The sequence below is a fragment of the Leishmania infantum genome, chromosome 6 (genome assembly GCF_000002875.2).
Source record: "Leishmania infantum JPCM5 genome chromosome 6".
NCBI classification, from domain to species: Eukaryota; Euglenozoa; class Kinetoplastea; order Trypanosomatida; family Trypanosomatidae; genus Leishmania; species Leishmania infantum.
Genome location: NC_009277.2, coordinates 132,759 through 144,769, shown reverse-complemented (window position 1 = coordinate 144,769; position 12,011 = coordinate 132,759). Strand labels below are relative to the sequence as shown.

The 12,011-nt window shown below is 58.9% G+C and overlaps 4 protein-coding genes and 1 pseudogene across 5 annotated transcripts; all 5 read right to left on the bottom strand.

Annotated features, from left to right (window-relative positions):
• Positions 1 to 1,341: 1,341 nt before the first annotated feature.
• Positions 1,342 to 2,058, bottom strand: LINJ_06_0430 (putative 60S ribosomal protein L19; the record flags this gene model as incomplete). The annotated part of the gene is made up of 1 exon (XM_001463087.1): positions 1,342 to 2,058. One exon carries the CDS (start codon positions 2,056 to 2,058, stop codon positions 1,342 to 1,344), a length of 717 nt encoding a protein of 238 aa, XP_001463124.1.
• Positions 2,059 to 2,852: 794 nt separating this feature from the next.
• On the bottom strand, positions 2,853 to 3,422 carry LINJ_06_0420 (conserved hypothetical protein; the record flags this gene model as incomplete). Its single annotated transcript, XM_001463086.1, has 1 exon — positions 2,853 to 3,422. The coding sequence occupies one exon, from the start codon at positions 3,420 to 3,422 to the stop codon at positions 2,853 to 2,855; it is 570 nt and encodes a 189-aa protein (XP_001463123.1).
• Positions 3,423 to 4,739: 1,317 nt separating this feature from the next.
• Positions 4,740 to 5,477, bottom strand: LINJ_06_0410 (putative 60S ribosomal protein L19; the record flags this gene model as incomplete). The annotated part of the gene is made up of 1 exon (XM_001463085.1): positions 4,740 to 5,477. One exon carries the CDS (start codon positions 5,475 to 5,477, stop codon positions 4,740 to 4,742), a length of 738 nt encoding a protein of 245 aa, XP_001463122.1.
• Positions 5,478 to 7,474: 1,997 nt separating this feature from the next.
• On the bottom strand, positions 7,475 to 8,376 carry LINJ_06_0400 (annotated as a pseudogene). The gene is given in 3 exon segments: positions 7,475 to 7,798; positions 7,800 to 7,970; positions 7,975 to 8,376. Coding segments are annotated over 3 exon segments (897 nt in total).
• Positions 8,377 to 8,758: 382 nt separating this feature from the next.
• On the bottom strand, positions 8,759 to 11,482 carry LINJ_06_0390 (conserved hypothetical protein; the record flags this gene model as incomplete). The annotated part of the gene is made up of 1 exon (XM_001463084.1): positions 8,759 to 11,482. The coding sequence occupies one exon, from the start codon at positions 11,480 to 11,482 to the stop codon at positions 8,759 to 8,761; it is 2,724 nt and encodes a 907-aa protein (XP_001463121.1).
• Positions 11,483 to 12,011: the final 529 nt, after the last annotated feature.

Below are 12,011 nucleotides of genomic sequence, written 5' to 3'. Positions count from 1 at the left end.
GTGCACACAGGCACACGCTGACGTGTGATGTGTACGCAAGCGCGTAGAGAGTAGAGAGTCCAGAAGCCGAAGAACAAAGGAAATGCGCACACGCACACGCACACAGATGTAGGAGAGATGGGGAATGATGAGAAGGAGCAAAGAGCCCGTCGTGCACGCGCGCTTGGTGTGCCCACCAGCAGTTAGACAACGGGGGGGGGGGGCAGGGAGCCGCTCTCTATGATGATCACTGAGGCGTGTATATATGTGTAGATGGGTATACGCACTGGCCGTAGTAAAGTACAGCGCAGGTGGCCACTTGTGCATGAAGGGGTGCATCAGCAATCATATGTATGTATGCGCGTGTGCTCAGGTGTGTTCAAGAGAGAAAGAGGCGGGCGCAAGACGGGGAGAGGGAGGAGTGCGCTGCTTAGATACAGAGAGTTAGATGGAGGCATCATCTACGCCCCAGTTCATACAAGGAGCGGTGCAGCACTGCAGAACGAAACAGAGGGACTCATGCGTGCTTCCTCGTGAGTCAGCTGCGTGTGTGTGTGTGTGTGTGTGTGTGTGTGTGTGACGTTATACCTGCTCCTCCTGCACACACACACGCAACTGACACTTGCATGCCTTCCCCCTCGCGGTGCTTGCGTCGTGAGAAATGCGAGGACAGGAACGGTGGCGCAATGAGCGCCCAGCCGCCGCTAATGCTCGCATCCCCCCCCCCCCGCATGAGAGGAGAACATACCAGCCGTCTCTTCTCCCTCTCGCTCCGTGGCGAGAGCCACCCCATGCTGGCTGGTCGTCCACTCCGGCGGTCCTTGCCCATCCCACCACTGTCTCTGGCTGGGTGCCGCAGGGCTGTTTGGCGCCTTCGTTGAAAGACAATGACATTCGAAAAGGATGAAAAAGACGAAATAAAGAGAGACACACAAACCGATCCCGCGTCCGCCCACAAACAAGCCCACAAGTACACACGCGCGGGCGCAGAGTGTTTCCCATGAGCGCAAAACCTCTCGTGCGGTCTGTGCGCATTTGTAAGCACTGCAACTGCGATCGTAAGCCCGGTGGGCAGAAAAGAGGGAAAGGGGGCGCACACAATTAGCGAACCACGGATGAGGAGAGAGCCGGCACGCGACGCATCACCGAAGCAGCGGCGAAGAGACGCGAGAGCGGGGAGTGCAACGGCGACGGCATCATCATGACGCGCGCAAACACGCACATCTCGCTCGCCCTCCCCACACCTTTGAGCGCACGCGTGCGCTCGCCACAAAAGAGAGCGGCAGCCACACACACGTGTGCACAGAGAGGCGGAGAGCGAGCGTGAGCGCGCAGACACGCACACACGCCAGGTCCGCCACCTTACTTCTTCGACTTCTTCACCGGCGCAGCACCCTTCGTGGCGGGGGCAGCAACCTTCGCGGCAGGCGCGGCAGACTTCGCGGCAGGCGCGGCAGACTTCTTCGCGGCGTCCGCCTTCTTCTTCTGCGCAGCGGCAGCAGCGTCGTCGCGCCTCGCGCGCTCGCGCTCCTTCTCGCGCTTCCTCAGCTCCTGCTTGCGAGCCTTGTTGCGGTTCTGCTCGTCGCGCAGGTGCTTCGCCGCAAGCTGCTCCGCCAGCTGGCGCTCCTTCTTCTTCTCATTCTTGATCTTGTGGATGTGCTCCACAAGGTTGCGCTTGTTGCGGAACACATTACCCTTCGCGCGCACGTACAGGTCTCGGTACACGTGGCGGTCGATCTTCTTGTCCGCGCGGTACTTGCGCAGCAGGCGGCGCAGAATGCGCAGGCGGCGCATCCACAACTCCTTGCTCGGCATGCGGGCCTCGCGGCTACCCTCGCGGCGGCCAACGCCGTTGTGGCGCCCCATGTCCTTCGCCTCCTTCATTTTACGCCACCGCGCGCGCGAGTGCACCTTCACCGGCTTGCGGATGATGAAGCCATCCTTGATCAGCTTGCGCACGCTCTTGCGCGAGTTCGCGTTCTGGATCTCCACCGCCTCGTTGGGGTCCAGCCACACGCGGGCGCGGCCGCAGCCGAGGATGCTCGACGCAAGGCGAGCCTGCAGCTTCAGAGACACCATTGCCTTGTGTGTGTGTGTGGGGGGGGGGGGGGGGGTCGGGTTTGTGGATGTTCTCCTTGTGAAGGTGAGGTGTCAGCGCGTGTGTGTTTGGTAGAGGTTGGAAAGAGGGGAAGCATACACAGTTAAGAAGTCAGTGAGCAACAAACAGGGACACATGCACGCGCACATGCATTCGCGTATTGCAGCAGTGGTGCATGCGACAGCGACAGCAAGTAGGGCAATGAAAAGTGAGAGGGAAGACAGTGAGGGTAGCAGAAACGGTGTCTTTGGAGACCACTGTGGATGGCATCATCGCCGTGGACGCTGACTCGAGATGGCCTGCGCAAAGGAAACGCACGGCGCAGGCGGAAGGAGGGGGAGCGCGCGATCATCCGGAGGTTAAAGGTCGCGTGGCTGGTAGACGCGTCCTCTTGGCGAACGGGTGCATATCCACCCTCGGTTGCTTTTTGTTTGTTTGTTCCGCATGTGTTTCTGCTCGTCAGCACCTGCACCCCTGCACCACCAAGTGTCCTGAGCCTCTCCCCGCCCTATCTTGACGCCCAGAGAGGAGCGCAGAGGGGAAGGGCAAGGACGTGACGGTGAGCGAACAGCGATAGAAGGACAGCGAGGGAGGAGGACGAAGGCATACAGAGAATGGGGTCAACGCCTTGCTCGCGCCGAAAAACACACACACGCACGCACACACACACGGCTAGGACCAACGCATAAAGTACTCTACATCAACGACAAACACACACGCACACGTGTGGTCCTTCTCAGGACCTGGGAAGCAAGTGCAGGCGCTCGCTCTTCTCTCAAGAATTCAAGAAGTCTAGCAATGCCGCCTTTTTGCCCTCCGTCAGCAATGAGCTGATCTTCGCATCAACACCGGCTTGATAGCGATCCGACACGGCGCGCCGCGTTCGCGCCTCCTGCCGCTTCTCCATCGCCTTCGTCGACAGCGTCAAACTGATTGGCACTGCGCCGCCGGCACGGACGCTCGACACAGCAGCAGAAGATGAGAGCGGCACGTGTCCGGAGGACGCCGCCGCCGCTCCTTCGACATACCTGGTCGACTCAGCATGCGCTTCTAGGTCTTTGCGTTCCCCAGCAGTCACTGTGGTCGTGCAAGCAGCGCCAGTCTGAGTGTGTGTACTACCTTGGCTCGAAGAGGCCGCACGCATGCCACCGCCATCCTTTCTCAGCAGCAGCTCGCGGGTCTCCCGCCCGAGCGCTTCGGCAATCCGCTGGCACTCACCGCGCTTCAGCTGCGTGCTACCCAGACCGTGGCAGTCCCGTCGATGATCACAGAAGATGTCTCGATGCATGTACACCCCGCACATGTCGCACTTGAAGTACTCGAGATCGGCGGTCATGTGAGACATGCTGGCCACGGATTTATATGCGTGTGGGTGTCGCCAGCGAGAAGAAAAAGGAAGAAGAGAGGTGTAGAAAGGAGAACGAGTGACGAACGTCTGAGTTGGAAGAAGAGAACCAATAATGACGATCAGAAGAAGAGGGCGCGTGTGTGCGTGCGTGCGTGACCAGAAAGACGGCGGATTCGAAACGTGACTCGGCCACGTGGCTGAGAGAGAGAGAAAGGGTGATAAGGAGGTATGTGTGGAGGTGGCCGTGTAGGCCGTCGGTCGAGGGAAGAGAGGAATGCCGTCACAAAGACAATACGAATCGCTGATGGTGTTTCTCGATGGGTGTGCGGCGGGTGCGGTGCAGCAGCGGCGCCGTGCGACTTTTATCGCCTGCTGCCGCCGATAACCGTACTTGTGTCCGAGGGAAAAACAAAAGGAAGAGAAAGAAGTGCTCACACACAGTCGACACCGGCTGAGGAAAGACGAGTTGTAGTGGAACGGTAGAGCATCTCGTGCAGTTGTTTGCAAGCACACCCCCTTGCTGCTCGAGCAGGCGGCAGCTGCAGCAGCGCCAAGAATGCCCACGACACACGAATGCGCGAGTGGGCACTCAGTAGGCAGCTTCAGGCGAGCAGTGAGCTACGCACACACACACACGTGCACACAGCCAGGCACGCTGTGACATCTTCCACACAGACACTCACCATATCGCGAGACACCTTTGCACCACCTCCCCGCTTCTACAGACCTCACCAACAGCACTGGCCGCCTCCCGCTCCTCCTCTTGCTTCCTTGGTTGCGCAGGCTTCTCGACCCCCCCCTCCATCATCCTCGTGGGAGAGCAGAGAAAGACGAGAGACGCACGAAAAGGGAAGAAGCGAAGGGAGGAACAAGAGAGCCCTATGCTGGGTGTCACGTCACGAAGAGGTCGGTGTGTTCCCGTATCCTTGTCTTTATGAGCGTGTAGTTCGACGTGGTGGTGTTGCCCCCCCCCCCCCTTTCGTTTTCGTGTTGTTTTGTTCGGCGAGAAAAATGACCAAAATGAGATCGAAACCAAAAAAAAAAGCACAGACAACGCAGAACCACGGATGAGGAGAGAGCCGGCACGCGACGCATCACCGAAGCAGCGGCGAAGAGACGCGAGAGCGGGGAGTGCAACGGCGACGGCATCATCATGACGCGCGCAAACACGCACATCTCGCTCGCCCTCCCCACACCTTTGAGCGCACGCGTGCGCTCGCCACAAAAGAGAGCGGCAGCCACACACACGTGTGCACAGAGAGGCGGAGAGCGAGCGTGAGCGCGCAGACACGCACACACGCCAGGTCCGCCACCTTACTTCTTCGACTTCTTCACCGGCGCAGCACCCTTCGTGGCGGGGGCAGCAACCTTCGCGGCAGGCGCGGCAGACTTCGCGGCAGGCGCGGCAGACTTCGCGGCAGGCGCGGCAGACTTCTTCGCGGCGTCCGCCTTCTTCTTCTGCGCAGCGGCAGCAGCGTCGTCGCGCCTCGCGCGCTCGCGCTCCTTCTCGCGCTTCCTCAGCTCCTGCTTGCGAGCCTTGTTGCGGTTCTGCTCGTCGCGCAGGTGCTTCGCCGCAAGCTGCTCCGCCAGCTGGCGCTCCTTCTTCTTCTCATTCTTGATCTTGTGGATGTGCTCCACAAGGTTGCGCTTGTTGCGGAACACATTACCCTTCGCGCGCACGTACAGGTCTCGGTACACGTGGCGGTCGATCTTCTTGTCCGCGCGGTACTTGCGCAGCAGGCGGCGCAGAATGCGCAGGCGGCGCATCCACAACTCCTTGCTCGGCATGCGGGCCTCGCGGCTACCCTCGCGGCGGCCAACGCCGTTGTGGCGCCCCATGTCCTTCGCCTCCTTCATTTTACGCCACCGCGCGCGCGAGTGCACCTTCACCGGCTTGCGGATGATGAAGCCATCCTTGATCAGCTTGCGCACGCTCTTGCGCGAGTTCGCGTTCTGGATCTCCACCGCCTCGTTGGGGTCCAGCCACACGCGGGCGCGGCCGCAGCCGAGGATGCTCGACGCAAGGCGAGCCTGCAGCTTCAGAGACACCATTTTCTGCGTTTCGTTCTGCTTAAAACTGCAGCGGGAGGAAGAGAGGGGAGAGAAGGGTCATCAATGTGTGTCGTGGCAGTGGCGGAGGGAAACGAGTAGAGGCGATAGAGTAGGAAAGCGATGAACAGAGGGCGTGAAGGATAGGACTGTGGCATCTGGCGCGTAGAAGGGGGTGGCGGTGCCCTAGCAATGCCATGTACAAGAAGGGAGTGCAGGCAGGCTGGGTAGTCGGTGGGAGATGGACGGGAGGACGTAGAGACTACGTCGAGTAGCTCCGAGATCAAGGAGATGCATCCCCCACCCCTTCGCTACCCCGCACAACCTCAACTGAAACTCAAGGATCAAGCAGCGCGCACAGAGCTGTCGTAACACATGTGCTCGTCATTACCACCGCTACAATCCGCCTCTCCCCGTCATCCAGTGCCGAAGGAGCGAGTGCGAGCGTTCAGACGGGAGACATTCCTGCATTATGAAAAGCATAGCTTTCACTTGTCCTTGAAACAAGCCCGTGCACGCAAGATCTACGTTCTGTGAACAAGGGTGCACAAATTGCACACGCAAGCACGATGGTTGCGAGTCGCTGAGACACACGTACGCGGGGTGAGGGTGTACATGCATGTGGGTGTGTCTGCAATGGCGGCGGCGGCTCCGGCTGATGAGGGCGACCATGTCCATAGCGTGCACATCGCCCTCGTTCTCCCCCTCCGTGTTCCTGGTTTGCCGGGCCAGAAATGGTGATAAGGAGTACGTAAGCGCGCACGCATATACAGCGAAGGCGAGAGACTCCAGACCATCAGCAAACAACATACGTAGGCGTGGGGGTCTTCTCGTCAACGTCTCCGTATTCTTCCCTACAACACGAGTTCGTACCACAAAATGGGCCTGTGGCAGAGCAGGCAGAGTGGACGTGAAGAAGCCCTAGGCACGCGCGCATGGCAGCAATGCGCCGACCCAGTCGTCTCAGCACCGCCTCTGCCTCGAGCCCAGCCCACATGCCCGCTGAGCAGGTCGCCTCACAGCCGCTCCCCCATTGTGCCGGTCGCCACCCCTGGTGCATCCCCCTCGGCGTGGCGCTCAGGCTGCCCCCCACCAGTGGTCAGTGTGAGGGCCGTGCGGGGTGCGTTCGAGCCACGCTGGCACTTCGCCCATCACATAGACGGTGTGCAGGCGTGTGCACGGTCGCAGGTCGCCCCGACGCAACGCCATCCAGGCCCTCACCGCCGACATCAGCAGCGATGCATCGCGCGGACCTCCGCCTACGTCACAGACACCTGACCCTGTCACACACCAGAGGCGAGTTCGGCATTCGGCAGGCATAGGAGGGGAGGGGAGGGGGGCTGCTTTGGCTTCTCCCCAGGCAGAGAGAGTGGGGTTGTACTGGAGCCTGAGACAGCACGCACTGAGAGGCATGTGTGCGTGTCTCCCGTCATCCGGGACACGAAAATGTGTGTGGAGAAGCAACACAAATACCAAGAGCGGGACAAACATTCTCTGCATACGCACGTGTGCCATACTAAATCAACGCTTCGTTGGAAGTATGTGAAATCGTGTGCGGCACCCTCCAGCGATGTTATTGCCGGGGGTCAGCGTGATACCGACATCACGCGCCCTCCTCCCAGCCTTTGCCGAGCAAGAGAGGTGTCTTTGGACCCGAGTGAAAGGCAAGCACACGGACGAATCGGATAAGACTACAGCGAGCCTGACAAGCAGAAAACAGATGCGATGACGGCGGCAAACACACATCGCTATCAACTAGACAATGCAAGGGAAGACGTGCATGGGGAAAGGCGTTCGATCAGGCGACGTCGCCGCCTCGGGACGGAATGAGCATCAGTCCCTTTCATGAAGCTTCGCAAAGATCTCGAGCCCGACCTATGCATCCGTGCACTACACCTTAGCATACGTCGGCATGGAAGAGCTGAAAACCCGGAAGTGCCAGACGAAATTCGCGAGTCCCAACAGCATGCACAGGCCGACACTTCACGTGCGCGCCGCACTTACGCCGACGTCTCTAGCTCCGTATCGTGCGTGCCGGACGCAGCAAGCGAGCTCACCTTCGCACGATGCAGGGACGCCCTGCGCGTCTCGGGGATTAGCTCGTTCTTGCCCTTCCATGTCCTCACCGCGCTCCCCCGCAGGAGAGCGCACCCAAACGCGAACGCCAGGTCCCATGGTCGCGGCACAGGCGTGCTGTTGATCGCTCTCAGGTACCCCGAAGACTGCAGCTCGCTCAGGCCGCAAGACGGGGATCCTATCGCAGGCACCGGAGGAGGTTGCGCACTTGCTCCCCGACTGGAGGCCCGCAACAACCGTGCTCGGCTTCAGGAGCATGCCCTTCAGGACCACGCCGTGCGTGACCTCCATCACCTCCGGCTCCACAATCGGCACAAGCCCGTTCAGTGGCGATAGCGCAGCATACCGCACCTGCGTGTATGCGTTGAACTGGATCAGCAACTCAGACACGCTCCCATTTTGAATCTTGAACACGTTGCGTCACTTACACAAGAGGCAGCCAAGCTTGTAGTAGTGCTGCACGCCCTCCACGTAGCCGCCCCATGCTGGCAGTGATCTCCTCGCCTGGCGCACCCTCGTAGAACGAGTGCAGCTTGCCGTCGACGTTCATGCCGGACACGATCCTGTTGTTTGGTAGCATTTCTGTAAACATCGTCCCGCTAAGGCAGTTCTTCTCCGCGGACTCCTTGCTCAGAATCATACCGCCAACGTTCTTGCTCAGGTCCTCCGTCGCCAGCAGGATCACGCGGAACTTGCGGCAGTCCTCAAGCGTGTTCTCCGGCCCCATCGGCATGAACGGCGCGTTACACGACGTTCGGCTCGTCCGCCCCGAGGATGAGCACCGTCTCCAGCAGCTTCTTCTCGTAGCCTCTGTGCATGCGGCCATGCGCGGGCAGCTTCGACCATAGTACCTTGGTAGTGGCAGACATGCTCGGCTGGTTGCTTGTGGAAAGGAGAGGCAAGGTGCGAGGGTGAAAAAGTGCGAGAGTGGATATGAGCGAAATGGGGAGGGGGGCTTAGAAACATGTGTGCGTGTGCGTGTGCGTGAGGCGGAGAAGAGTGGACAAGTCTAGAGAAGGGGAGAGAGGATAGGGTAGCGGAAGGAAAGGTGTCGCAACGCGGTATAACATGGAGGGTAGAGGAAAGGCCTAAGCTTGTCAGGATCCTCATTTCCGGAGCTACCTGTTTTCAGGGTTTACGAGTTGTCGCGAAGAAAGGTCAAAAGGAAGCGTAATGGTGTTCGGCTGTGCGGCTAATCGGCCGTGAAGCTACTCCGCGAGTAAGGATATGTGAAGGTCACTGAAGCGACTGTCGTCATCGCTGCTCTGGTCTCTGCCCATAGTTCCGTCGTAGAGCATCTGCGATGACAGCTCCTGCCGCACGCCCTCGTAGTATGTGCGATTGGTGAACAGGCGAGCCCGCGGAAGGCGAGCAGGTGCACCTTGCGACTGCGACTGCTGGTGTTGGAAGGCGAAACGGCGCGAAAGGAGCCGAACCGCCTCTACTGCAGAATCGGCACTGGCGAACTCAATAAAGAGAGACGCAGTTGTGAGCTGTCCCTCAGTGGCAAGTGGCTGCCCTTGCTCCATCGCTGTTTCTGTTCGCGCTGCAAGCGCCTCCCCGTCGCTACCTCCAGCTTCCTGCCCGTCCTCTACGGCGTCCACGACCGTCGTCCGAGTGGCTTCATAAGCGTAGTACGACAAAACGCGTCCGTATTGGCAGCACTCCTCCAGCAAGTAAAGCGCCAGCGGTTTCACCTCCCCTGGTGGACACGTTTGTGAGCTGGTGGTTCTCTCTCCACCGCACAAGGCAACGCTCGATGGGGCTACGTGGCGCACCACCAACACAGTGCTGACATCCGATGGAGCAACGGTGCTCCCCCGCGATGATGAGGCGGCCTGGCCTGCGTGGGGAGGCGTTGACAAGAAGCAACACCTCGGCACACATCCAGGAGACCTCTCTGCGCCCTTCGTGGCAGCGGTGAGCTCTTCCACCACAGATAGAGTCTCAACGCGTTCGGCGTTGCGCGCCGCTGCTGCAGCCGCAGCCTCATCCCCACTTTTTCGGGCAGCACACAGCAGAGCTGGTTGCATGAGATTGGGGCCATAACAGAACAGTTCATGTTGCTGCACCAAACGACTGCCTTCACCGTCTGTTGCTGATGCGGTGATGGGGCTAAGTGTGAAGGGCAGGCGCGCCATGTCACTTGCCAGGACGCACTGTACAACGCTGCCGTCAAACAGCTCGCCATTCAACCGATCATTCAAGTGCTGGAACAAGAGCGTCAGACGGGACGAGAGGCTTGCAGGAGAGGACGGGGCAGAATGCACCCACACACCCACCTCCTGAGCACGGTAGGTCTCGGACGCTGCAAAGCATGAATGGGAACCGGGGTTGGCTGAGTTAGTGCAAACGAGAGCCAGCTCCACGCGCGCGCACTGGAGAAAAGATGCGGAAGCGGCTGAGGTAGGAAATCGATCTACATCCCTCACCTTGTTGCCAGTTGTCAGGGGCGACGAGGCTGGTGACGGCGTCCCGTGGGAGCCCGAGTCGTCGCAAATGCCGCTCTCAAAGCTCTCCCAAAAGGTGCTGGCCTCCTGCATCACGCGACTGACAAAATCAGTAAACGCGGTGAAGTCGGCGAGGAGTCGTCCGTGCGACAATGCGCTTCGGATAAGAATGCCTTCGAAAGACGTGCCGTTGCCATGTCGTAAGGTGGTGGCATTGGCTTTCCACGGCCTTTCCTGCCCGCTGTGATCACCCAGCCCGTCCTCCGTCCGTTGTCGTTTGCGAACGCCATGCGAGAGCGGTGCGCGACCGTCTTCATCAGAATCAAGTACAGGACGGGGGCTGACCAGTGAAAGCTCTGCGGTACCATGATTAAATCGGAGTCGTCCATTGGTACGGATTGCTTCGAGCAGTGAACGCACGGTATCCGCTTCGACGGCAAATCGATCGCCACCTGCAACGGCATACAGTTGACACGAGAGAGGCAGCTTGCCCACGGCGGAGGAGCTCTCCAATTTGCAACGTACAGGAAATGTTTCATGTGGAAGTCCGAGAAGATGCTTTAGAAGAGCCCCGAACCCCATGTTTATCTGCAGCTCCACATCGAAGATGACAAGCTGCGCCACGTGCGTAATATTATAAGGACGCCATCGTGTGAGGTCGTACGTTGGTGGTAGCTGGCCTTCTCCCTCCACCTTCAGAAGCAAGTCCTCCAATCCTTCGTTCTGAGACGCGGTGCCCAGGCGTGCATGATTGGGGTGCTGCATAAACTTTGCCAAGCTTTCCCATAACGGCGGAGTGGCGACGACAACCTCGGCGCGCTTGTCTGCCGGCATCGGTGGATATGGCTCAAAGAGGTTGTGCACAATTAGGTGTAGTGAGGCGCAGAACTCGTTCAAAGCGCACGCTATCTCATCGCACTGGTCCTTGGTCGCGCACAAGACCAGCGCCTGAGGCCCTTCTCCATGCTCTAGCAGCGGCTGTTTTGCCACATGAAGCGCGACAGACAGAGCGAGAGCGTAAACAACCTCTAGCTTTGCTGAACCATGCAGCAGCACCTTTGTGCGGTGCTGGGATGGCAAAGCCAAGGTGTTGCTTGCGCACATCCTCAATCGCAGCTCGACTTGTGCGTCGAGTCTGTCTTCTGCCAGTGAAATGCCAGAGCCGCCCAGATGAATGAGCACGTTCTCCCCGAACAAAGCATGCCGATACGTTTCCCAAAACCAACACCCGCCGCACTCTGCCGCAACGCTGTCGCATGCACTTGCCGGTAAAGGAAGCACTTTCTCAATGAACGGCCGAAAGGATGAAGAGATGAGCTGGGCACATTCATGTTTGCTTGCTTGACCCACACTTCTGCACTGGCTGCTGACCACGGCGAGATCGTGGTTGACAGTCCCAGTCTCCTTGTCTAAAAACTCTGTTTTGAACCACTCCGAGTCACACAGCCGCCGCACTACGCGTGGTGGTATGCAGTAAGTCATATCGAGCCAAGAACTGCTGATGTCGAGGAATGAGCTAAGCGTTCTCTACCGCTTACTTGGCCTGCTAAAATGAACTCGAGAACCGAAAACTGAATTCGCGGCAGCGAGAGGGGCAAACAAAGAAATGCAAAGGAGAAAGAAAGTAGTCGTGATACATGCATAGACTGAAACCCAGTCGGCAAAGTCAACAAATAGGCGCCCTTGCGCAGCGCGGAAAGAAGGCTCATCTAGTCAACGAAAAGGTAGAATCGGCATCTGTGAAGAGCAAACCGCCATTAGACTTGCATCTCGCTAATGTTGTCCGTTCCCTCTAAAGAGCATTGGGGGACAAAAAAAAAACAGTAGAACGTGTCACCAACAGCTTCTGCACGCACACTTCACTAGGGAGAGAGTAAGGATGCTAGTGCCTGCGTGCAGGCGGCCTTCCCCAAAAAGGTGGGGTGCTTGCACAAAACAGTCTCCAGTTTCATACTCAGGCCAAAACGGCTACGAGTAAGCCAATGGTCACACCCTGAGCCTCGTCATCGGA